The 27,287-nt window shown below is 48.3% G+C and overlaps 1 protein-coding gene across 1 annotated transcript in view; it reads right to left on the bottom strand.

Moving 5' to 3' along the window:
* LOC119962198 (huntingtin-interacting protein 1-related protein-like) overlaps positions 1-27,287 on the bottom strand; it is a 188,486-nt gene that overhangs the window by 3,526 nt on the left and 157,673 nt on the right. Inside the window, exons 22-30 of the mRNA XM_038790161.1 lie at positions 22,782-22,918; positions 20,823-20,933; positions 11,532-11,590; positions 11,394-11,424; positions 10,974-11,036; positions 9,777-9,877; positions 5,959-6,064; positions 5,537-5,660; positions 5,363-5,424 (exon numbers count right to left, since the gene is read on the bottom strand). Of these exons, the coding sequence (XP_038646089.1) occupies positions 5,363-5,424; positions 5,537-5,660; positions 5,959-6,064; positions 9,777-9,877; positions 10,974-11,036; positions 11,394-11,424; positions 11,532-11,590; positions 20,823-20,933; positions 22,782-22,918 (794 nt within the window). The remainder of the gene's footprint in view (positions 1-5,362; positions 5,425-5,536; positions 5,661-5,958; positions 6,065-9,776; positions 9,878-10,973; positions 11,037-11,393; positions 11,425-11,531; positions 11,591-20,822; positions 20,934-22,781; positions 22,919-27,287) is intronic.

Raw genomic sequence — 27,287 nt, 5'->3', positions numbered from 1 at the left:
TTATAAATGTTTTTTATTCAGTTTTCATGTTTTATATTGAACAAATTACAAATTGTTAGAGAGAGAAAAAGAAACACGCAAAAATTAACATATATATTTACAGGTGAGCATCTTCGTAGTAATAACTGTGGCCTCCCCCTCTTTGCCGGCATACATATTTTACATTCCCCAACATGTTTATTGGCATTTATTTAGTTTGGTTTTGGGCCTTAGCTAGCCATCAAACCCCCGTAACGAGCCCGTAGCCCCCCCCCCCCCCCCCCCCCCCCTCCCCGCCGGCTACCTTCCCCCGACTATTCTTCCTCTTGTACGTTGGCCACAAACAGGTCCCGGAACAATTGCATGAATGGCTCCCACGTTCTGTGGAAGCCGTCGTCCGACCCTCGGATGGCGAATTTGATTTTCTCCATTTGGAGAGAATCCGAGAGGTCGGACAGCCAGTCTGCAGCTCTGGGCGGTGCTGTTGACCGCCAGCCAAACAGGATTCTACGGCGGGCGATCAGGGAGGCAAAGGCAAGGGCGTCCGCCCTCCTCCCCAGGAATAGATCTGGCTGGTCTGAAACCCCGAAGACCGCCACTATCGGGCATGGCTCCACCCTCACCCCCACCACTTTGGACATAGCCTCGAAGAAGGCTGTCCAGTACTCCACAAGTCTGGGGCAAGACCAGAACATGTGGGCGTGGTTGGCCGGGCCTCTTTGGCACCGCTCACATCTGTCCTCCACCTCCGGGAAGAACCTACTCATACGGTTTCTCGTTAAGTGGGCTCTATGTACCACTTTTAGTTGCGTCAGGCTGAGCCTTGCGCACGTGGAAGTGGAGTTGACTCTATGCAGTGCTTCGCTCCAGAGTCCCCACCCTATCTCCATCCCCAGGTCGTCCTCCCATTTCCTTCTTGTTGCGTCCAGTACGGTGTCGTCCCTATCTACCAGTCGGCCATACATGTCACTACAGTTCCCTTTCTCTAGGATACTTGCGTCCAGTAGGTCTTCCAGTAGTGTCTGTCGTAGCGGTTGTGGGTACGTCCTTGTCTCCTTTCGTAGGAAGTTTTTGAGCTGCAGGTACTGTAGCTCGTTCCCCCCAGCTAGCTGAAATTTCTCTGTCAGTTCGTCCAGTGTTGCGATCCTGTCGTCCGTGTATAGGTCCCTGACTGTCAGTGTCCCCCCGTCCTGTCTCCACCTTTTGAAGGTGGCGTCAGTCAGTGCTGGTTTGAACCTATGGTTGTTGCAGATGGGAGCCTTGTCCGACATTTTGTACAGGCCAAATTGCTGCCGCAGTTGGTTCCAGGATTGGAGGGTGGCTGTCACCACTGGGCTGCTGGAGTGTTTTTTGGGTGGGGATGGGAGTGCTGCCGTGACGAGGGCCCGGAGGGAGGTCCCCATGCAGGAGGCCTCCTCCGCACGCACCCACTCGGCTTCTGGCTCCTGGATCCATCCCCTTACTCGCTCGGCTGTTGCCGCCCAGTGGTAGAATTGTAGATTCGGGAGGGCTAGCCCCCCCCTGGATTTTGTTTACTGTAGGACCTTCTTTGGGATCCTAGCATTTTTACCCCCCCATACGAACGCCATGATAAGTTTGTCCAGGGCTATGAAGAAGGCCTTGGGGATGTAGATCGGAATGGATCTGAACAGGAAGAGGAACCTGGGCAATACGTTCATTTTGATCGTCTGGACTCTTTCTGCGAGGGAGAGTGGGAGTGTGTTCCATCTTTGCAGGTAGTTTGCATGTTAGTTTGAGTGGATGAATGAGCGAGTGAAGTAGGGTTATGGCATGAGGTGGCTCGGTGCGTAAGGCGGGAGATGGATAAATGGATGAGGTTGGTAAGTGGGTAGGGAGGGAGGTGGGTAGATGGGGGGAGGTTAGTAGGGAGGAAGATTGATGGGGAGTGTAGCCACCTGGGGTGGCCACTGCCCAACACAAAATGGAAGATTGCAAGGAATGCAGGGAAAATGGACATGTTGTAAAGCAAGCAGCTTGCAAAGCGCTTGTATATTTTGATTGCTGCAGAAACCAGTTTTGACTGCTGCAGAAACCAGACAGCACTGTGAAAGAAACCAGTTAACATACTGATGAGGCGATACCGGGCGATCCCCAGATACAATGGAAACAAGTTAAACACAGATCGATACATTGAATGCCAGACCTTTCGGCGCCAGAGAAGCCCAAAACAATAAGTCCCAAGAACTGCCCCAGTGACCGAGGAACTGCCCCATGATTGGGGGGTTCAAACATATCGATTGGGAAGAGACACAATCGATTCCAAGCAGGTAAGGGAGTCCGCCCAAAGGGGCGCGGATCCCCTGGGACCTATAAAAGACAGGTCCCACACATGGTTCAGTCTTCTGAATCCAGCCCTTCTCTCTCTTTGACCAGCACTCCTCCGTGGACCAGCACCTTGACCAGCTTTTGCCAAGAAGATCTTGAACGAGAGAGAGGAGAGGGTTTGGACAGCAGCCGCCAACAAGTAAGTGCCTCACAACGATCGCTACCAGAGATAGACACTCCTGACACCTTTTAACTTATACCAACCTGAAGTCTGCAGACCAGAGCAGAGCAAGAGGCCTTGTTCCCTGACCCAGCAGTTCCTTCGAGATAAGTATTAGTTTATTTAGCGGTAGGAATAAGTTTAATCCTTTTAGCGTGTGCATGGGTAGTTATTATAATTGTATTATAATAAACTCAGTTGTTTGGACTTACTAATTGGTGTATGGTTTTATTGCTTTGAACTTCACCTTGACCTTGTGGCGGTGTCTTAACGACACCTGGCGACTCCAGAGCTAAGTAAAGAAACAGAGCCAAATTGAGTGTTAAGCACACTCACCCAGAACGAGCAACAGGAGGGAAATAGGTGAGGGGGGTAGGGAAGGGGGAATAAGTGGGTGATATGGGTAGTCAGATGTCTAACATTTCCTTGGTAACTACGGAGGCAAATGTTGTGGATCTCTCCCATGTCTTCAGTTCTAACTCCAAATCTGAGACAGACTCATAGGGTCCTGGGAAGTAGGCGTATTGCCCATTGGAACTTCCTGGGAAATTTCCACCCAGGTCAGATGACTCCCACAGGGTCCTGAAATCTATCTCAGACATGCGTCCGGTCTCCAATGATCCGGAGACTGGAAGATTATTTCCATGAAACAACAAAACCAACTCCGGCAGTGTCATGATAAGATCTAGGATGCAAATGTGCTCTTAGTTATTCCCCTGACCCCAGTGTTGATGGAAGGGTTCAATGTACATTAATTATTCATCCTGATTAAACTGAAATAGAAATAAGTCTACTTTGTGACAGAATCAGAATCAAACACCATTTACAGTAGCTGTCACTGGTTACCAGAGGTGTGAGCACACTGCAGATTGTTAAGAATTTCCAAATTTTCATCTTGAACATTTTTGTTTTAAATCCAGAGTGGAACGTATGTCTGCTGCTGGGTGTAAACTTGTATTTCCTCCTTCAAAGAACATAAAGACTTGACTGTTATCCTGCTCTGTGAGTCCAAAGATGTGCGGGTTAGGTCCATTGGCCATGCTAAATTGCCCTTAGTGTCCAAAAAAGGTTAATGGGGGTTACTGGGTTACGGGGATAGGGTAGATACGTGGGCTTGAGTAGGGTGCTCTTTGTAAGGGCCTGTGCAGACTCGATGGGCCAAATGGCCTCCTTCTGCACTGTAAGTTCTATGATTCTATGATTCTGTGACTCCTTGCGTTGGATATCCACAGTAAAAGAAAATTTGGTACGTTTTTGATTGGAAACTCTGGATTTACACACTTTACTTTTATATACATTTGAAGTGCCCAATTGTTTTCCAATCAAGGGGCAATTTAGCGTGGCCAATCCAACAAACCTGTACATATTTTGGGTTGTGGGGGTGAGACCCACACTGACAAGGGGAGAATGTGACCCGGGGCCAAAATCGAACCCAGGTCCTCGGCCAGGCCACCGTGCCGCCCAGATTTATGCACAAAGGACACCAAGAGCCCAATGGATTTGTAGGCAGCATCCGTCTTCATTACGCAATGACAATGAACCAGCTTCTGGCTTTCCACCAAGTATTTGTGATGATGTACCAGAGGCGAACTACCTGTGCAGATTTTGTAAAACTTTCTTGAAGAAAGCATATCCAACATTCCGTGGATATGGGTAGCGCTAGACAACATGTTGAGTGAATTTAGTTCATTATAAATTGGCAGGTCAGCCAGGCCTTAACTTACTTTGAGGTCACTTTTACTAATACACATGTGCAGGAGTGGACAGGCTGGGGGTTGATGTTTGTGTCCAGTATTTCTGGCCTCTGCTAGTGGCTACCCCAATCCTTACTCCAGCTTACTTTTAGTTTTAAGGAAGGGGATACAGTGAGTTGGGCAATCACCCCACTCCCAGGTGGCTGGCAGACCATTTCATTAGAATGTGGATACCAGCCTCATATTCAGCCACCATTTTACATTTAATCTAGGTGTGCCAATTTGCCCGAGCCTCTGGAAATCCAGCAGCTAAAGGAAAGCGAGGACTATTGAATTCAGGAGGTTAATGCCTTTCCACGTATCCTGTTGGATCCAGTTTACCTGCTTCACCAATCCCTCACTCGCTGGGCACCGCCCGACCCTTTCAATCTCCACCCCGTCGCTTCTGAGCTCTCCCCCCCCCCCCCCCCCCCCCCTTCAAACTTTCCAATCCTGGGGTCTCTGATCTCTCCAACACTTGGCTTCCGATTTGTCTTCTGGCCTCAAACCTCCCCTCATTGTCCTGCACCACAATCTTCCCTCTGGTCACCAATCACCTTGAACACCATCCCCACCCCTTCACCATATCCCTTTCCTCTCTCCCTCTTCTTTGTGTCCCGTCTTAAGTCTGATGGAGAAGGGCTACCCATCCAACAACCTGTCAATCCATCAATCTGGCCGGCTACAAATGAAAAATGGGGTTCTAAAAAGAAAAATCCTAATCCAGTCCTCCTGATAAATTTGGTAAGACCTGCAGTAAACCCATTCTTCCAAGTTCCCCAACGCACAGCAGCTTCCCCACTCTCCCTGCTGCGGAGTTAGTATCCTGCCCAGAGAGTTTGCTCAATGGAGGAAAAAAATGCAAATTCGAAATGACAGAAGTTAGTTTGAAAAAATAGTCTTTTCAGGAGTGAAGCATTTCAACTTGTATTTGCGTTGTCGTCCCTGAGTGCAGCATTTCACAGAGCCCTTACAAAAGGCTAGGTGGAGTTACGGGGATAGGGCGGGGGACTGCCTCTGTAGGGTGGTCTTTAAGAGGGTCAGTGCTGATTCGACAGGCCGAATAGCCTCCTTCTGGACTGCAGCGATTCTATGATTCTGATAATCCACAGCTAGCGCAATGCCAAAACCAATTAAAAATTACCTGCGTTTCGATCTCCTCTTTTTTAAGTTTAATCCTTGACATTCCCGAAAAATCCATTGTATCTAAGGAAGATAGACAGAGAGGGACATCAGTACCTGAACCCAGATGTACAGAAGTGTCAAATTCACCGAAACCTTGTGAAGCAGCAAGTCTAATGTGATCTCTATACTGTACCTTTATCTTCAATTTGTTCCTGTCCCGATTTTGTTGAAGCCACTACGTTAGCCGTCATTTCATTTACATGCCTGGAGGCCTGCTGCAATCTGGACAGGTTTCTGCTGCTCCTGGCTGCTTTCACCTAAAATCAAGGCAACATGCTCATTATTCGAGAGTAGGTAACTTGCATGTCCATCGAGTGCCTCGTATAAAGTTAGATGCGCCAGTCGCCTTCACTGGACCATAAAGAGGACGGACAGCAAGCTGGGTAAAGACAGCAAAAAGTAAAGCGCGGAGATTGGGCGACAGCAAAAGAAAAGCTTTTCAGGATTCTGGGTAAGTAAAGCTAAGTAGTACTAATAATAACCTTTTATTGTCACAAGTATGAAGTTACGGTGAAAAGCCCGGTAAATATACGGTGATTTTCCTTATCCTCTCACCTTTGATGCAGCGACAAGCTGTGCTGTGCTGGCTGCGACCTCATGCGAACAGACAATCAATTCTTCATATTTCCCAGTCTTCAGGACAACTTTATCGGCCGAATCTCTGGAACCAGAAAGAAAGACCAACGTGACTTGACACTTCATCCTCCCTTCTTGGGTGTGTCCTCCACACCCACTGGTGCTTGCCGGTGTCTAATAGTGCCAGTAATAGAGACATTTACCCTTAGTCATTGTTTTACTGCGCTGCAAATTCAATGAAAACTTTAGTAACTTTTGTAAGAAATGTCTCGCCATTTTAAAGCACAGCAACAAACCAGGCTAAAAGTAACATAGGCTTACATTCAAAAGTAATAATACCAGTGGTGAAAGAAAGAGTTTTCGCTGCATCATTCTCTAAGGGTCCTGAACTGATGTTTTTGAGCTATAGCTAAAATGTAGTGTACTCGGTTCAATATGAAATGGAGTGCATCATTCTGTCCTTGTACAGGACCACGAGTCAGAATACTGTGCCTGTGGTAGCGGGGGGGGGGGGGGGGGGGGGGGGGGGTAACTGAAGTCCAGAGGAGGGCCGCTTGATTCATTTCCAGATTAACACATCATCGATACCCAGGTAGGCTCGACTGGCTGAGTCTGTACACATTCGAGAAGTGTGGACTTGGGGCCAAGCTTTTGCAAATCAAGGCCCTAGGTTGGGTGTGTATGTTGACCAAATATTGAAATGGAGCAGGTTAGAGAGAACCAGGAAGAACTAGTTCTGAATTTACATGGTGGTTCTCTTCCTGCAGAACAGTCAGCTGGTGGTCCAGGTCTCCTGACTTCGCAGTGAGCATTCATTCACAGAAATCTCACCTCATTCAAGCGGTGGTGATTATCTGATAACATTATGGAATTTCCCAGTGCTCCCCCACCCTTTCCTAAATGGCATGGGCTTTGACTTTCTTTACACTCTGTAGTTATTATCCCAGGTGGTGGCCTGATGTACTGTGACAGATAAAACATCGTGACTGCGGGATATGCTGAATGGAGCAGCAGACCTCTTAGTTATTTTTTTGTTGAATGAACTCAAGTGTCTGGTTTAGATTTTAAGCATTTCTGGTCAGCTCACTCAAAAACAAGACCACCTAGTGAAACACTGAGTGTGCATTTAAGTTCAGTGCTCAGGATTCTGGCAATGTTCCAGTTCATAATTATCAGAAACCTTTCATGGTTCTTGGGGGAAGAGAGGTTGTGAAGAGTCACCTGAAGCAGAATGAACATGATCTCTTCACGCTAGAGCTCCAAGCCCATCGTCCTTTGCAAGAGAATATTGACAGACACCTGTGTTTCCACAGGTCTGGAGCCTGGGGCAGGGGAGTTCAGTGAGTTCGCGTCAATGAAAATAATCTGAAAGGAAGTGGAAATTAAACAGAATTTGCTCTCACCTGGCACCCAGTGGACACTTACTGAACAGCATTAGCTGTCACTTGGATAAGAAAAGCGCAGAGAAAGGCAGGTGCAAGAGTGGAAAGGTGCAATTACTTCCATTTTGTGCTGCTAAAGATATTCCGTGAGACAAGATCCAGCAGTTCATTATTTTAATGCAGAAAGTGTTTATGAACATTAGCAATATAAAACCTGTGTAGACACAGCCATTCTTAGCATCTATATGATATTGTGGATGTTACTCAGTTGTAAATATGTTGCAAACCTTTGCATATCAGTGCTGTGAACAGGAATCTTTATTCACTCTGACCAATGCTGATGACAAACTAGAAATAATTAAGCCTTTAATTATGTCTACATTAATTGGTAAAATCCAGACAACCCATAAAAGTGATCTTTAAACTTCTTTGTAACAAGAGGTTTTTTAAAAAAAATGTATTCATATCGTCCTTTTCACCACTGCCAGGCACCCCAAAGCACTTAACGGTCAATCAACTATTCTTGAAGTGGCAGTCATTATTGTAATGTAGGTTGAGGCCAACCAATTTGTGCACAGAAAGCTTACAAACAGCAATGTGATAATAACTTTGGTTCGGAGATCATTTGAAAGATAGCAGGCGGGATTCTCCATTGGCCGACGCCAAAATCAGAAAAGGCGATTGGACGGGAAGTCCATGAATTCCGCGTTGGCGCCAACACTTAGTCTCAGAAACGGAGAATCCCACCCAGCACCTCCGACAGTGCAGCACTCTCTCAGTACTGCATTGGAGTGTTAGCTTTGAAATTTGTTCTTAAGTCCTGGAATGGGACATGAACCCAAGACCTTCTGAATCAGCTACCAACAGACCCATGGCTGACACCTAAATTTACATCATAAGAAATTTAAGCAAGGCTATAGTTGTCCTTTCAGAATTAAAACTTTTATTTAAACTAGTGCATCAGGAGGAATGCATTCACCATGCAGGCAGAGTGGTTAGCACTGCTGCCTCACAGTGTTAGGGATCTGGGTTTGATTCCGGCCTTGGGTGATAGTCTGTGTGGAGTTTGCACATTCTCCCAATGTTTCCGGTTTCCTCCAGGTGCTCCAGTTTCCTGCTCCAGTCCAAAGAGGTGCAGGTAGGTGGATTGGCCATAATCAGTGTGGGGGTATGGAAATCGGGCGGGGGAGTGGACTGAGGTAGCGTGCTCTTTCGGAGGGCTGGTGCAAACTCGATGGGCTGAATGGCCTCCTTTAGGATTCTATGGACCTAAGTAAAAGGACTGATGATCAAAACATTGAAGCATCCATCTTGTTAGTTCACAGTAAAACCAATTAAGGAAATTCACAGTATATCATAGAAGAATCATAGAATCACTACAGTGCAGAAGGAGGCTTCATCCCATCAAGTCTGGGCTCACCCTCCGAAAGAGCCCCCTACCTAAGCCAATGCCGCCACCCTTTCCCCATAACCGCACCTAACATTTTGGACAATCTATCTAACCTGCACCTAACCGGCACATCTTTAGACTGTGGCAGGAAACTGGAGCACCCGGAGAGAACCTACGCAGGCATGGGGAGAATGTGCAAACTCCACACAGACAGTCACCCAAGCCGGAATTGATCCCAGGTCCCTGGAACTGTGAGGTCGCAGTTCTAACCACTGCATCACGTGCCGCCTCAAATACATACTGTCCTTGCACCACACCATTTTTCAAAGTGATAGAATCAATATTAACAGAGAACCAAGTTTGACCAGCCCCGCCCATACTCACCTTGTTTGCATAAGGAGGTTTGAAGGTGTGGGAAACAATTCCAGAGTTGATAATTGAAGCAGAAACCAGGTCAACATATAAAGAATAGATGAGAGACGGCTGGTTTGTAGGAAAAAGGAACAATGGGATGTGGGAACAAGCCAAGTAATAGGATCAGGATTACAGTTAGCGTGCAGGGTAGACACCAGCATGGACTAATTACAGCCTCTTTGTGTTGTCATTGTGTGTAATGTAACCAGGGGCACGCTGGGCACGAGGATACAAGCTCAGAAATGTACAGAATGTTCCAACTGAATCCTAACAATAGAAAAATGGCTTCTAAGAAGGAACCTGCCCGAGTTGGTGAATTGGAAAAAGTTTCCATTCCTCCCACGCTAGTCTGAAACATAAAAAGCTCGGCCCATCTTCCTCTCACTCCATGCTGTGCTGGCACTTGTATGTTGCTCTGCCATACCGGGCAGATTTGACTGACTGATTTGAGGATACACACTCATTGCACGATTGTTGGATACGGATATCTTCTCCACGCAAGTGCAAAGTGCCCTGCCCATTGTAGTAATGCCACAGTGATAAACCTCTCATCAGGATTAAAGAAGAAAGTGAGAGTGACTTCCCCAGTGAGTAATGGAATAGTAACTTACACCAGCTGGGTTGCACCCCATCCCACAGCTTTGGAGGCTGAGATCAGTCCTTCCGTCCAACGAGAATTCTTTGCATAGAATTCCTTCGGTGTTGCTGCCCCCTGTAAATGCAAATATTACTTCACTAACTGAATTCAATATTTTCCATGTGCGTCAAAAGGACCCCCTGCTTTATAGCACTATTTGAAATGGCCAGGCTGAGAGAGGAAGCTCACAGAACTTTTTCTTATTTGACCTCTTCTTGTGTTGCAATTTTTAACAATCCCTATCTGGAGATTGAGTGACTGAGTCCAGGATGGGTGGTTGGTGCAAGTTGGGTGGGGCCAGTTTGTTCAAATGCTTGGTCTAATTCCTGTCCTTTTTCATATTCCCTGTCAGACTGTTGAACTCCAGAGATTGAATCTGAGCATTTGACAGGGATTTGGCCCTGTACAAGGTGGGCTGAAAGAACTTTCTGCGTGCCTCAAAAAAAGTTCCACTTTGGTGCACCTATTTATGGGCAGAGTGCAAAAGGTGATGCTTAAAAAAAGACAGGGTTACGGGGATAAGGTGGGGTGGACAGGGGAGTGGACCTAGTTTGGGTGCTCTTTCAGAGAGTTAGTGCAGCTAAATGGCCTCCTGCACTGTAGGGATTCTATGAAAGGACATACATGAAGGGGGGTGGGGGGCTCCAGCTCCTGGGACAGCTCCAGCGTCCCAGGTTCAATTCCTGGCTTGGGTCATTGTCTGTGTGAAGTTTGCACTTTCCCCCTGTGTCTGCGTGGGTTTCCTCCGGGTGCTCCGGTTTCCTCCCACAGTCCAAAGATGTGCTGGGTAGGTGGGTTGGCCATGATAAATTGCCCTTAGTGTCCAAAAAGGTTAGGTGGGATTACGAGGATAGGGTGGGGGTGTGGGCTTAGGGTGCTCTTTCCAAGGGTCGGTGCAGACTCGATGGGTCGAAAGGCCTCCTTCTGTACTGTAAATTCTATGATTCTATGATAAATATAATCTGCATGGGGTTGGTATTAATTTACCACAATGAATGTCGTTACATTTCCTTTTCCCCTCATTCTGAGTGATCTTCAACCTAATGGATCAACGCCTCTAATGAGTCGTGTCCATTTGAGCATTAGGGCGGGGTGTTGGAGTTTGTTGTTAGTGGGATCATTAGAGACATCATGAGTCAGAAGTCTAATTTGGACACAGATCTATCCTTACCCGTCCACTTTCCACAATCTCCTTCTGCAAACTTGTTGACGCCACCACCAGTTGTCTTATTGCCTGAAGTGTGAGAGAATGCAATATTAAGTTTGGGATGTGGTATTAGACTTTTGTGACTGAGCCAAGCTAGAATTCTGGAAGCACATCCACAGGAGGCACTAATCTTATCAAAACTTCTTTGTCTCTTCTTCATCAGAACGCTTGTTCAAGACAACCATCGTTAATGCAAAACTACTCATCTTCAGACCGTTGTGTTATTTCAACATTGCTCAACAATGAAATGCACTGAACTCCCTTTTACATGAAGTAAACATTATATAAAAATAAAATAAAAGCAAAAAACATTGATTATGAGTTCCAACATTTCCATTGCCTGGTAACGGAGACGGGTTATATTCCTCATTTCCTATGTCTTACCTTCATCAGATCTGTGCAAGAGTTTAAGATTCTGCAAACGACAGAGAGAAAGGAGGATTCAATAGCTTCAACGCACATAAGCAAAACTTTAAAATCAGATTACGTTTGTTTTAATTGAGTGGTGAATTTCTAACTAACCTTTCATTGACTTCGAGTTTAATTCCAGAGCTTCCTTGCCTGGCCTGTTTCATCATTTCCTGCAGATTAAATGACAAAGTAAGAACCGGAAAGGCCTTCAGCCAGTTGCAGAATATATGGGGCAGCTCTTCTCCCCAGAGAACAATCTGAACTGCAAGATTTGCTAATGCTAGGTGTGTTCGGACCATTCTCTGCATGTTTTAAATCATCAAGGATGTCAGTTAATGGCGTAAGTGGGAGGAGTTGGGGAGGGAAATAGGTTGGGGACTCTGGTGAGAAGCAATGCGGCAGGTGAACTCTACCTCCTCCTGCGTGAGGATGAGCTTGAGTTAGTTCAAGGTGGTGCACAGGGTACACATGACTCAGGCAAGGATGAGTGAGTTCTTCCAGGGGGTAACTGATGGGTGTGAGAAGTGTGGGCCGGGGCAGGTGAATCATGCTGACATGTTTTGGGGCTACAAGAAGCTGGAGAGTTTTTGGGAGGCAGTGTTCGGGACATTATCTAGGATAGTGCAGGTCAAGGCCAGTCCGGGTCCTATGGTGGCGATCTTTGGGGTTTCAGAGATGCCAGGCTGCTGGAGGGGAAGGGTGCTAATGTTGTGGCCTTCACCTCTCTGATTGCCTGGTGAAGGATCCCGCTGAATTGGAGGTCGGATACGCCGCCAGGGGTGCAGGCCTGGTTGGGGGATTGGTATGACTTTCTCCGGCTGGAGAAGAACAGGTTCGCTCTGAGGGGGTCAGAAAAGGCCTTTTCGTCACCTTGAGGAGGGCGGGGGGGGGGGGGGGGGGGGGGGGGGGAGGATGGCGTTGGAGTGGAGGGATTAAAAGGGGAAAACTGTACAATCTGTTAACTACTATGCTTTGTTGGACTGTAAGTTTGTTGATATTGTATATGTTTGGAATAAAATATATATTTTAAAAAAGGATGTCTGTTAATGATTTCACATGACTCTGAAACAATCACAGAATTTAGGCCATTCGGCCCATCATGTCTGCACCTGCTCTCCAAGCGAGAAGAATATTGCAAAATTAAAGGGCAGGATCATGGAATATTTCTAATATAGCTTTAGGAAAGCAATACAGATTGTTAAGAATATATTCAAGGTAAAGATAGAAAAGGTGGAAAACCTCAAATATTTATAATTGCTCTCAATTCTGAGTATGGTCAAAGATACAAACAGAACATAAGAAAAGAAGAACTAGGAGTAGGCCAGCTGGCCCCTCGAGCCTGCTCCGCCATTCAATGAGATCATGGCTGATCTTTTGTGGACTCAGCTCCACTTTCCGGCCAGAACACCATAACCCTTAATCCCTTTATTCTTCAAAAAACTATCTATCTTTACCTTAAAAACATGTAATGAAGGAGCCTCAACTGCTTCACTGGACAAGGTATTCCATAGATTCACAACCCTTTGGGTGAAGAAGTTCCTCCTAAACTCAGTCCTAAATCTACTTCCCCTTATTTTGAGGCTATGCCCCCTCGTTCTGCTTTCACCCACCAGTGGAAACAACCTGCCCGCATCTATCCTATCTATTCCCTTCATAATTTTATATGTTTCTATAAGATCCCCCCTCATCCTTCAAAATTCCAACGAGTACAGTCCCAGCCTAGTCAACCTCTCCTCGTAATCCAACCCCTTCAGCTCTGGGATTAACCTAGTGAATCTCCTCTGCACACCCTCCAGTGCCAGTACGTCCTTCCTCAGGGAAGGAGACCAAAACTGAACACAATACTCCAGGTGTGGCCTCACTAACACCTTATACAATTTCAGCATAACCTCCCTCTAGCAATGAAGTACAAAATTCCATTTGCCTTCTTAATCACCTGTAAACCAACTTTTTGTGACTCATGCACTGTGGTGAATGTAACTTAGTAATTCACACTGTATTTACCAAAACCATTGTAAGCTCAGTAGCGCTATCCGACCACTAGGGGGAGTAGCTCTGGGAATGCTCAGGAGTTTGTACAGGGCTCCACCTTTGGCTCCGCCCATGACTCCTCCCCCTAGACTGCTGTTTAAATAACCGTGTCCAGAGCCAGCCTGCAGTTCATCGAGAGTTCAACGGGCAACAGGCTGGCTCTGTAGTAAGTAGATTAAAACCACTGTTCATATCTTAAAGCACGTGTCTCGTGAATTGATGGTTCCATCAATTTAATCTACTTAAGAACAATCAGGATCGATCATGGAATCAGCCCTCAAGCCTGGACGCCTGGAACTCGACCCACAGGATGCAGAGGCAAAAGAAATCTTCTCCCACTGGCTGCGGTGCTTTAAGGCCTACCTGGCAGAAGCGAGCACAGCCAAAACAACAGAGGAACAACAGTCTACTGCACGCGAGGTTCAGCCACAGAATCTCTACGCAACTACTCGGCCGGTTCATATACTGCAGCGCTAGCGATACTCGATAAGATGTATGTAAGGCCCATTAACGAAGTTTACGCACGCCATGTGTTCACGAGTCGCTGCCAGCAACCTACAGAATCACTCGCCGAATTTTTAAGAGAGCTCAATAATCTATCCAATAACTGTAACTATCAAGCGGTTACCGTGGCTGAACATAGAGAACTTGCTGTACACGATGTTTTTGTAGCGGGCCTCAGGTCTAATTATGTGCGGCAACGACTGCTGGAAAAGGGGGCTCAATACTTAGAAACGACTGCGGAAATTGCTACCACGATGGAGGTCTCCTTCCGCAGCCTCACCTCGTTCCCCGCGACCCAATCATGGGCCACTGACCAGCGACTCCCCCAGGCCTGTGCCACGCGGCCGCCCAGACACCAGGCTGCTCCAGCCTGCCATTTCTGCGGCCAGAATCAGTACCCGCGGCAGCACTGCCCGGTCCGCAACGCGACCTGCAGCAGCTGCGGGCGGAAAGGCCACTACGCGAGAGTGTGCCTCGCAAAAAGGGCCCCAGCTTCCAACCCCCCAGTGGCACGAAGTAATCGCTCCCCATACCCGCAGGCCCGCGGGGTCCGAAACACTGCGGCCTATCCTCCGACCCCGCCCCCTCCTGCCACGTGCGACTCATGGGGGCCGCCATCTTGGACGCCATCTTCCTTGCCGCCCGCCACGTGCGATCCACGGGCCCGACCTGCATCTCCACGCTCGGACAACTCATCGGAAGAGTACGACCTCCCCGGGCGCTCGTCACGTGGCCCGGAACTCGGTGCAGCCACCCTGGATCAATCACGCCCGAAGCATCTGCGAAATTCGATGGCAGAGGTCCAAATCAACGGGTACAACATGCCATGCCTTTTTGACTCCGGGAGCACTGAGAGCTTCATACACCCAGACCTGGTAAGACGCTGTTCGATCCTCGTTTTCCCCGTGCGGCAAACTATCTCGCTCGCTTCAGGCTCCCATTCTGTACAGATCCAGGGGCGCACCGCCGCGACACTGACAATCCGAGGCGCTAGCTACTCAAAATTTCAACTCTACTTTTGCCCGACCTCTGCGCGCCACTCTTATTAGGCCTAGATTTTCAGTGTAACCTTAAGAGCCTCACCCTCAGCTTCGGCGGCCCCTGCCCCCACTCACTATCTGCAGCCTCGCTACACTGCGAATCTCCCCCCCTCCTCTCTTCGCCAATCTCACAAAGGACTATAAACCCGTAGCCACTCGGAGCAGGCGGTACAGCCTGCAGGATAGGGTATTTATCAGATCAGAGGTCCGAAGGCTTCTCAGTGAGGGGATTATAGAGGCCAGCAACAGTCCCTGGAGAGCTCAGGTGGTGGTCGTTAAGACCAGGGAAAAATTCCACATGGTTGTCGACTATAGTCAGACCATAAATAGATTTACGCTCCTCGACGCGTATCCCCTCCCCAGGATTGCATCTGATGGTAAATCAGATCGCCCAGTATTGGCTCTTTTCCACGGTGGATCTGAAGTCTGCATACCACCAGCTCCCAATCCACCCGGAGGACCACCACTACACGGCATTCGAGGCCGATGGCCGCCTCTTCCATTTCCTCCGGGTCCCCTTCGGCGTCACTAATGGGGTCTCGGTGTTCCAACGAGCAATGAACCGAATGGTAGACCAGTACGGGCTGCGGGCCACGTTTCCGTATCTGGACAATGTTACCATCTGCGGCTATGACCAGAGGACCACGACGCCAACCTCCACCGTTTTCTCCAGACGGCACAGTAATTAAACATCACCTACAACAAAGAGAAATGCGTTTTCCGCACAAACAGACTGGCCATCCTTGGCTACATCTTGGAGAACGGAGTCCTGGGCCCAGACCCGGACCGTATGCGCCCTCTCTTAGAACTCCCCCCTCCCCCATTGCCCCAAGGCCCTCAAACGGTGCTTGGGTTTCTTTTCCTACTACGCCCAGTGGGTCCCTCAATATGCGGACAAAGCCCGCCCACTCTTTAAGGCCACACGATTTCCCCTGTCAGCTGAGGCCCGTCAGGCCTTCAGCTGCATCAAGGAGGACATCGCCAAAGCGGTCATGCGGGCGGTGGATGAATCCACTCCATTCCAGGTTGAGAGCGATGCCTCAGAGGTAGCTCTAGCAGCCACACTAAATCAGGCAGGGAGACCAGTCACATTTTTCTCCCATACCCTCTCCGCTTCAGAACTCCGACACTCCTCAGTCGAGAAAGAAGCACAAGCCATTGTGGAGGCTATTCGTTACTGGAGGCACTACCTTGCAGGTAGGAGGTTCACCCTCATCACCGATCAAAGATCGGTCGCCTTTATGTTTGATAACTCGCAAAGGGGCAAAATAAAAAATGATAAAATTCTTCGGTGGAGGATCGAACTCTCCACCTATAGCTATGATATTAAGTATCGATCCGGGAAGCTCAACGAGCCTCCGGATGCCCTATCCCGCGGGACATGCGCCAGAGCGCAGATTGACAGACTGAAAGTCATCCACAACGACCTCTGCCACCCGGGGGTCACCCGGCTCGCCCACTACATCAGAGCCCGAAACCTGCCTTTCTCCAAAGAGGAGGTAAAAGCGGTCACCAGGGACTGCCCGATCTGTGCGGAGTGCAAACCGCACTTCTATAGACCAGACAGGGCCCACCTGGTCAAGGCTTCTAGGCCCTTTTAACGCCTCGCGATTGATTTCAAAGGGCCACTCCCCTCAACTGACAAGAACGTTTACTTTCTAAACATCGTAGATGAGTTCTCTCGTTTCCCATTTGCTATCCCGTGCCCCGACATGACCTCCCACACAGTCATTAGGGCCCTGCATAGTATCTTCACCCTGTTTGGTTTCCCCAGCTACGTACACAGCGACCGGGGTTCGTCCTTCATGAGCGACGAGCTGCGTCAGTACCTGCTCGACAAGGACATTGCTTCGAGCAGGACTACCAGCTACAACCCCAGGGGGAACGGGCAGGTGGAGCGGGAGAACGCGACGGTCTGGAAGACCGTCCTACTGACCCTCCGGTCTAGAAAGCTCCAAGTCTCCTAGTGGCAGGAAGTCCTCCCAGATGTGCTCCACGCTATTAGGTCCCTCTTATGTACAGCGACCAATCAGACCCCTCACGAGAGGCTCTTCATTTTTTCCAGGGGCACCACCACGGGGGTCTCACTTCCGGCATGGCTGAGGACACCGGGCCCCGTACTTCTGAGGAAACACATCAGGGCACACAAAACCGACCTCCTTGTTGAGAAGGTGCGCCTGCTCCACTCCAACCCAGTAATCCAGTACGCCTTCGTCGAGTTCCCTCACGGCCGTCAGGACACAGTATCCCTCCGGGATCTGGCACCCGCCAGATCCAGCGCCCCCTCTACCCCCACAGAAGGACCCCTCACCCTACACCCCATGCTGCCACCCCCTCGCCCTCCCGAGCCCACGAGCTCGCTCCACCAGTTCCGTGCACCCGCGCCGGCCAGCCCCCAGTCGAACCAGAAGAGTATGAAGCTCGGACACAACCCTCCCTGGAGTCCGCCATTGTACCCCAGCACACAACACCCATCCAGCCACCGCAAGACGCTGCAACCCCGGTGCTCTGCAGACTCCTCCCCCTAGACTGCTGTTTAAATAACCGTGTCCAGAGCCAGTTAATTGAGAGTTCAACGGGTAACAGGCTGGCTCTGTAGTAAGTAGATTAAAACCACTGTTCATATCTTAAAGCACGTGTCTCGTGAATTGATGGTTCCATCACACACCCAGGTCTCTCTGCACAGCAGCATGTTTTAATATTTCACCATTTAAATAATAATCCCTTTTGCTGTTATTCCTACCAAAAAGGAATTACCTCACATTTGTCAACATTGTATTCCATCTGCCAGACCCTAGCCATTCACTTAACCTATCCAAATCCCTCTGCAGACTTCCAGTATCCTCTGCACTTTTTGCTTTACCACTCATCTTAATGTTGTCTTCAAACTTGGACACATTGCCCTTGGTCCCCAACTCCAAATCATCTATGTAAATTGTGAACAATTGTGGGCCCAACACTGATCCCTGAGGGACACCACTAGCTACTGATTGCCGACCAGAAAAACACCCATTAATTCCCACTCTTTGCTTTCTATTAATTAACCAATCCTCTATCCATGCTACTACTTTACCCTTAATGGCATGCATCTTTATCTTATGCAGCAACCTTTTGTGTGGCACCTTGACAAAGACTTTCTGGAAATCCAGATATACCACATCCATTGGTTCCCCGTTATCTACCACACTGGTAATGTCCTCAAAAAATTAGGCACGATCTGCCCTTTATGAACCCATGCTGCGTCTGTCCAATGGGACAATTTCAATCCAGGTTCCTTGCTATTTCTTCCTTGATGATAGATTCCAGCATCTTCCCTACTACCTCTACAAACAGAGTAGAAACACTCTCAGGCCAGTGAACGGAGAGGTGGGAGGGGGTCACAGAGAAAGAGGTTACCATTATTGACCACCATCCAGTGATTCATTGTTGTAAAGTACATCTATGTGAATGCTTGTTCACAATGCAAAGTATTCAGCTCTCAAAAGCCATGCATCATTGCCCTCTGCTGTTCACAAACAGCCCAGAAGGTAGTTCACAAGAGCAATATCTGACACGACCCTTTACAATTTATTGTCCCTCTCCATAACAGCACAGTTGAGGAACTTCACCATGTGAGATTTCATGCCACGATACACACCTCCTGCCAACTGGTGCTTCAGGATATGATGCATTCAGACACCAAGGGATTGTAGAAAATCCGCCACAGAAATACACCGGAAATAATCACAGAAAACACTGTGATTAGAATGTGAATTGTGTGTTAAAAATCTTGGAAATAAGAAGGAAAAGAGGAAGGTGAAAGCGCCTGAGCCTTCTGGCAACAAGAAGGCTTCAGCACCCCCAACATCCAATGCTGTACCCCTTCCTGTCTCGGGTATGCCCATGATGAACCAAGCCCCGCGGATGATGCAAATGCCAGGACAGCCTGACTACATGCCCCCGCCTGGTATGATGCCCCCGCCTGGGATGGCACCTGGCCAGATGCCACCAGGTTCCATTCCTCCTGGCCAGATGATGGCTGGCCAGATGCCGCCCCCCCTGCCCAGACAGTGCCTGAGAATCCACCCAATCACATCCTGTTCTTAACCAACCTACCCGAGGAGACCAATGAGCTGATGCTGTCCATGCTTTTCAATCAGTTCCCTGGATTTAAGGAAGTCCGTCTGGTACCTGGTCGCCATGACATCGCCTTTGTGGAATTTGACAATGCGGTCCAAGCCGGAGCAGCACGCGACGCTCTCCAAGGATTTAAGATCACTCAGTCGAATGCAATGAAAATCTCCTTTGCCAAGAAATGAGGGGGTCGGGACGATCGAACTGGTTAACTCCCACTTTATTTTCAGAAGCTGTTGTGTGTTTTTTTTAAGTTGTGTGGTAACTAGTCTGTATTTAAGTTCTGATGCTTCAGGTAAGTGTTGAGTGAGGAGACTCCTTGGCTTTGCCCTGCCCATCGGATCACACCCGGGGAAGCCCATCACAGGAGCTGCAGCATCAGGGCCGGCCCAAGGCACCGGCAACTCGGGCAGTCGCCCGGGGCGCCATGTGCTAGGGGGCGCCAGAGACTCGGGTCCCGCGCATGCGCAGTTGGGCCGGTGCCAACCAGCGCATGCGCGGTGGCCGCCCTCCCCCAGGGCGGCCCCCTCCGCCAGGGCGGCCCCCCCACCTTGGCCCCCCCCCCTCGGCCCCCTGCCTCGGCCCCGCCCCCCTCGGTCCCGCCCCCCCCGGGCCCTGCCCCCCCTACCCCCCCCCCGGCCTCCTCCGGCCCCCCCCCCCCCCCCAAGGGCGCCGAAGTTCAGCTTGCCCGGGGCGCCAGCAACCCTAGGGCCGGCGCTGTGCAGCATCATGCTGGTGAGGACAGCCTCCTGCAGTCCCAGGACTGTTCACATTGTGCTGTGGGTGTTGTACCAACCCCTTGCACTATTCCATCCTGGGTCCGTCAAATCAACTAATTCACACGTCCTTTGCAATTATGTCCAGGAGCAGATTATGGCCATATCCTGACTGAAGAAATAAATAAATCGCCACTTAGGGTATTATTTTGAATTTGACCGCCCATATTTGGCTATATATATTTTTTGAGTGAGTATCTGACTGGCTACGGCAAGCAAACAGTTTGGCTTAACTGCATGTGAGAAAGCTGTTCACCCAGAGTCTCAGTCACATTGCACCTGGAGCTTTCAAGCTTACTGAACTAACAGATGAATAAATACTTTTTTTATTTAAAAAAAAAACTCTTGGAAATAACACCTGTACCATTGTAAATGTCTGTAGGATAAATAAATTGTTGCCCAGTTCTAACCGATGCCTCAGAAACAGTAGCCAGTCAAAAATATAGACATTACAGTCCGCTACAATACCTCTCATCACATCTCACAGTATCTCAAACTACCGTCCAAACCACCATGATCAACACAACAATCTATTCGTTCTAATAAATTTCTAAAACATGCCAATTAAGGCTATTTAAGTACAAAAAGTCAAATTCAGTCAATGGCATTTGATGAGTATAATAGGTTTATCAGGTTTGGCCAAAAAATACATTGTCAATAATAACATTATGATGATTGTTTTCTAGTATTCAGGGGGATCACTGCCTGAGATCATACCACAGTGAGCTAAAAGCAACAATCTACAGCACGTTGACCAGAAACACATCTAAAGACATGAACTGAGCGAAAAGCGAATTATTGGGCACTACAAGTTTGCAAGAAATTAGGAAAATTATTCAAAACCGTTAAAAATTATACCTCTGATCAAAGGTTATTGACCTGAAAACGCTTTCATTAAGAGAGGACTCTGGTTTCATTCGATGCTGATCCCAACATACCTCAATTCTCTTCACCGCATCTTCAATAGCTGCAGATGTTTGTGCCATCTCTTTATCCACCATATCCCCAAGTTCCTCCTGTCTGATATCGATGCTCTTAGGTCTCAATTCCTGAGTGAAAGATTTAAACAAATAACTCTCATTGACAGGTTGTGCTGAAATATAATCAATTCTTAATACAAAAATATCTACTGATGATTATTCAGAACTAAAACCCGACATCTTAAAAAATGTAGCATTTTATTTAAAGTTTTATATTCAAAGATTCCTTATCTGGGGGTGGTGGAGTAGTGACATTGTCACTGGACTAGAGACCCAGGATAATGTTCTGTCCTGTATAATTGCAGCAACACACTCCTGCTTCTGTACTCAAAACCTCTCACAATGAAGGTCAAAATACCATTAGTCGCCTGCTGCACCTGCATGCTTACCTTCAGCGACTTGTGCACAAGTACACCCAGGTCCCGCTGCATACTCCCCTCTCCCAATTTACAACCATTCAGGTAGTAATCTGTCTTCCTGTTTTTGCTTCCAAAGTGAATAACCTCACACCTATCCAAATTATACTGCATCTGCCATTGATTTGCCCACTCGCCCAACCTGTCCAGATCTTGCTGTAGGATCCCTGCATCCTCGTCACAGTTCACCCTCCCACCCAACTTGGTATCATCTGCAAACTTTGAGATGTTGCATTTTGTTCTCTCATCCAAATCATTAATATATATTGTGAATAGCTGGGATCCCAGCACCAAGTTACTGCCTGCCAATTTGTAAAGGACCCATTAATTCCTACTCTTTGTTTCCTCTCTGCCAACCAGTTTTCTATCCACCTCAATACATTTCCCCCAATCCCATGAGCTTTAATTTTGCAGGTGTACCATGCTCAAGATGCACTGCAGTAACTCCTGAGAGAGCACCTTCCAACCCCACAACCACTACCATCTAGAAGGACAAGGGCAGCAGATACCGGGAACCCCACCACTTGGTCGTTCCCCTCCAAGTCACTCACCATCCTGACCTTGGAAATATATCGCTGTCCCTTAACTGTCACTAGGTCAAAATCCCATAACTTCCTCGCTAAGAGCACTGTGGGTGTGCTACCTATGTGGACTTCAGTGGTCTCAGAAGGAAGCTCGCCATGACCTTCTCTGGGGCAATTAGGGATGGGCAATGAAGGTAAGAATGAAAAAGATGCTCTAAAATGAAGATAATTGTTGGAATATAAATAGACTCACAATAAAAAGATGGAATTCAATTTGATAAGATGTCATAAGATGTCATCAAATATAGTACCCCCTTTTTGGGCGGCACGGTAACACAGTGGTTAGCACATTTGCTTCACAGCACCAGGATCTCAGGTTCGATTCCCGGCTTGGGTCACTGTCTGTGTGGAGTCTGCATGTTCTCCCCGTGTCTGCGTGGGTTTCCTCCAGGTTTCCTCCCACAGTCCCAGAAGACGTGCTTATGAGGTGAATTGGACATTCTGAATTCTCCCTCAGTGTACCCGAACAGCCACCAGAGTGTGGCTACTAGGGTCCATTAGTCAGCCAACACATCCACCCTTGTGACACACGGCCTTCCTATGGTAATTGGAAAGCAAAACAACTCGATACCTAATTTGGATGGTGTTTGACTGTCAGCCAAAAAAACGCCATTCTTTTTTCTGCAGGATTGCGCACAGCATCGTCCTGGAGATTGATCTTACTTCCTAGAAACTCATAGCAACTGTTGACACATGACAACACACTAGACACAATTATCAACTTCCCAGTGTGATGGATCATCACCTTACAGCCAATCTGATATCCCCGAAATGCACCCTAAATCTCCATCGTATTAGCTTTTCACATAGAACCTTGTCGCACATTCGTTAGAGGTTCTGGGTTACCATGTTATCAGGCTTTTCATAGCCCCATGAGGATGTCACCTTCCTAGTGGAACATTCCAGATTGATAGTACCTGTCCAAGGTCAAGAATCTTCTGCATTGCTCTCCTCACAGCTTCTGGGTCTGCATGGCCAATTGACTGCTTATCCTTCAGGTCATTCAAATAGTGCAGGCTCTTGTCTCCACACTCCCTGCAGTGATCAGTCAGTCCTAAAGGATTAAACAAAAGTACGAGTATTAATTCATCCTGAGAAACTAACTTTGTGGTGCTTTCAACAGGTTTCATTTTTCCACATGAATCTGTTTCTGGTGACTATGAAACATTTTTCTGTGGCGATGGCATCAAGTACACCTTCGGCACTGGGGAGCCCAGGTGTAATATTGATCTGACCTGATTGAAAGTTAGTGTCAAGCAAAACTGTGGGGAGGGGGGTGGGGGGGAAGATAAAAGCACCAAGTAGGAAAGGGGAGAACCTCGAAGGGCAACAAAAGAAACAGCGCACTCAGCAGGGAGGTGGTGGAATAGTATTGTCGCTGGACTAGTAATCCAGAGACCCAGGATAATGATCAGGGACCCGGGTTGAATCCCACCATGGTGGGTGATGTAATTTAAACTCAATAAAAAATATCTGGAATTAAAAGTCTAATGATGACCATGAAACCATTGTTGATTGTCGTAAAAACCCATCCGGTTCAGTGGTGTCCTTCAGGTAAAGAAATCTGCCATCCTTACCTGCTCTGGCCTATATGTGACTCCAGACCCATAGCAATATGGTTGACTCTAAGATACCCTCTGAAATGGCCACTCAGCAAGCCACTCAGTTGTATTCAACCGCTACGAAAACACAAAAAAGTAATGAAACCGGACAGACCGCCCAAAATCAAGCCAGGCAATGGAAATGACAACAGTAAACGCAGCCCTGCCGACCCAGCAAAGTCCTCCTTACTAACATCTGGGGGCTTGTGCCAAAATTGCAAGAGCTGTCTCACAGACTAGTCAAGCAACAGCCTGATACAGTCATACTCGCAGAAAGATACTCACAGAATGTCCCAGACATCACTATCACCATTCCTGGGTATGCCCTGTCTCAGCGGCAGGACACACCCAGCAGTGGTGGCATCACATTGGTACACAGTCAGGAGGGAGCTGCCCTGGGTGTCCTCAACATTGACTCTGGACCCCATGAAGTCTCATCCTTCAGGTCAAACATGGACAACGAACCTTCGGACAAGGAGCCCTCCTGCTGATTACCATGTACCGGCCACCATCAGCTGATGAATCAGTACTCCATGTTGAACACCACTTGGAAGAAGCACTGAGAGTGGCAAGGTTGAAGAATATGTTGGGTGGGGACTTCAATGTCTATCACCAAGAATAGTTCGGTAGTACCACCACAGACCGAGCTGGCCGGATGCAAAGGATATAGCTGCTAGACTGGGACTGCAGCAGGTGAGGGAACCAAGAGGGAAAAACATACTTGACCTCATCCTCACCAATCTGCCTGCTGCAGATGCATCTGTCCATGACAGTATTGGTAGAAGTGACCACCGCAGTCTTTGTGAAGACAAAGTCCCATCTTCACATTGAGGATACCATCCATTGTGTTGTGTGGCACTACCATCGTGCTAAATGGGATTGACTTTGAACAGGTCTAGCAACTCAAGACTGGGCAACCATGAGGTGCTGTGCGCCATTGGCAGCAGCAGAACTGTATTCAACCACAATCTGTAACCTCATGACCCGGCATATCCCCCACTCTACCATTACCATCAAACCAGGGGATCAACCCTGGTTCAATGAAGAGAGCAGGAGAGCATGCCAGGAGCAACATCAGGCAGACCGAAGAATGAGGTGTCAACCTGATGAAGATTCAACACAGACTACTTGTGTGCCAAACAGCATAAGCAGCAAGTAATAGACAGAGCTAAGCAATTCCAGAACGAACGCATCAGATCTAAGCTCTGTTGTCCTTTCACATCCAGCTGTGAATGGTGGTGGACAATTAGACAACTCACTGGAGGAGGAGGCTCCACAAATATTCCCATCCTCAATGATGGAGGAGCCCAGCATGTATATGCAAAAGACAAGACTGAGGCACAATCTTTAGCCAGAAGTGCCGAGTGGATGATCTATCTTGGTCTCCTCCGGTGGTCCCCAGAATCACAGATGTTAATCTTCAGCCAATATGATTCACTCCACGTGATATCAAGAAATGGCTTAAAGCACTGGATGCTGCAACAACTAAGGGCCCTGGCAGTAGTACTGAAGACGTGCTCCAAAACCTGCCGCACCCCAGCCAAGCTGTTCCAGTACAGCTATAACACTGGCATCTACTCAGCAATGTGGAAAATTGTCCAGGTGTGTCCAAGAAACAGGAAAAATCCAACCTAGCCAATTACCTCCCTATCAGTCTACTCTCCATCAGCAAAGTGATGGAAGGAGTCATCAACAGTGCTATCAAGCGGCATTTCCTCAGCAATAACCTGCACACGGATGCTCAGATTGGGTTCTGGCAGGGTCACTCAGCTCCTGACCTCATTACAGCCTTGGTTCAAACATGGACAAAAGAGCTGAATGCCAGAGGTGAGTGAGAGTGACTGCCCTAGACTTCAACGCAGCATTTGACAGATTATGGCATCAAGGAACCCTAGCTAAATTGGAGTCAATGGTAATCAGGGGGAAAACCCTCTGCTGGTTGGATTCATACCTGGCACAAAGGAAGATGGTTGTGGTGGTTGGAGGTAATTATCTCAGCTCCAGGACATCACAGCAGGAGATCCTCAGGATAGTGTCCTTGGCCCAACCATCTTCAGCTGCTTCATCAAAGACCTCCCTTCCATCATAAGGCTGACAAGGGGCAAGTTACATTCACGCCACACAAGTGCCAAACAATGACCAACTCCTACAAGCGAGGATCTAACCACCGCCCCTTGACATTCAAAGGCATTACCATCGCTGAATCCCTCACAATCAAAATCCTGGGGGTTACCATTGATCAGAAACTGAACAGGATTCGCCATATTAATATTGTGGCTACCAGGGTAGGTCAAAGGCTAGGAATCCTATGGCGAGTAACTCACCTCCTGACCCCAAAGCCTGACAACCATCTGCAAGGCACAAGTCAAGAGTGTAATGGAATACTCTACACTTGCTGGATGAGTGCAGCTTCAACAACCCTCAAGAAGCTCAACACTCAAGAATGTTTCTTCCACAAACATTCAAACCCTCCACTATCGACGAACAGTGGCAGCCATGTGTACCATCTACAAGATGCACTGCAACAACTCACCAAGGTTCCCCAGACAGCACCTTCCAAACCTACCACCACTACCATCTCGAAGGGCAAGAGCAGCAGATACCTAGGAACCCCACCACCTGGGGATTCCCCTCCAAGTCACTCACCACCCTGACTTGGAAATGTTTCATGACCCTTCACTGTCATTGGGGCAACATCCTGGAACTCTTTCCCTAATAACACAGTGGGTGTACATACATCTTATGGACTGCAGTGGTTCAAAAAGGCAACTCACCACCACTTTCTGAAGGGCAACAAGGGATGGGCAATAAATGTTGGCCTAACCAGAGATAGCCACATCCCATAAAATTATTTTTTTAAAAACACGCAGTCCCCCAGCACAGGTAAATGACAGAAGGCAACAAGGATGGGGTGCAGGGCATGCAGCGGCGACGGCTGACCACCAGGAGATCCCAAACAAGCAGCTGCATGGAGGCCGAGGGGAAGCACTCTGGGGCATGACCTGTCCCAGCCAGTCAACAACAATTCTTTGTGAAAGCCATCTCTTTTTCTTTCTGTCTTGTTCATCTTGTGACCCCAACATTTAAGCCTTGTATGGCAGGTCGAGATGATACACCCGATGTATAATAGTTAAAACTACAATGGATGTAAAATTTTTGTAAATACATGTCTTGATCTTGACTGGTTGTGTAAAGTGTGTGATGAATTGTTAAAACCCTAATAAAAATATTTGGAAATAAAAGAGGTGGTGTTGTCGCCTTGTTGAACCGCTGCAGTCAATGTGGTGTAGGTACACCAACTGTGCTGTGAGGGAGGGAGTTCTAGGATTTTGACCCAGTAACAGTGAAAGAACGGCGATACATTTCCAAGTCAGGATGGCCAGTGGCTTGGCGGGGAACTTGCAGGTGGTGATGTTCCCATGTGTCTGTTGCCCTTGCCCTTCAAGGGCCGGGATTCTCCCCTACCCGGCTGGGCGGGGGGTCCCGATGTATTGGAGTGGCGTCAACCACTCTGGCGTCGGGCCTCACCAAAGGTGCAGAATTCTCCGATCCTTTAGGGGCCAAGCCCTCACATTTAGCGGCTAGGCCCGTGCCAGAGTGGTTGCCGCTCCGCCAACCGGCGCGAACGGCCTTTGGCGCCCCACCAGCCAGGGCCGAAAGGCCTTCACCGGCCGGCGTAAGTCCGCGCATACGCCGGAGCATCAGCGGCTGCTGACGTCATACAGGCGCATGCGCGGGGAGGGGGTCTTTTCCGCCTCCGCCATGGTGGAGACAGTGGCAGAGGCGGAAGAAAAAGAGTACCCCCACGGCACAGGCCCGCCC

The sequence above is a fragment of the Scyliorhinus canicula genome, chromosome 1 (genome assembly GCF_902713615.1).
Source record: "Scyliorhinus canicula chromosome 1, sScyCan1.1, whole genome shotgun sequence".
Lineage (NCBI taxonomy): Eukaryota > Metazoa > Chordata > Chondrichthyes > Carcharhiniformes > Scyliorhinidae > Scyliorhinus > Scyliorhinus canicula.
This window is presented reverse-complemented; position numbering and strand designations above follow the sequence as displayed.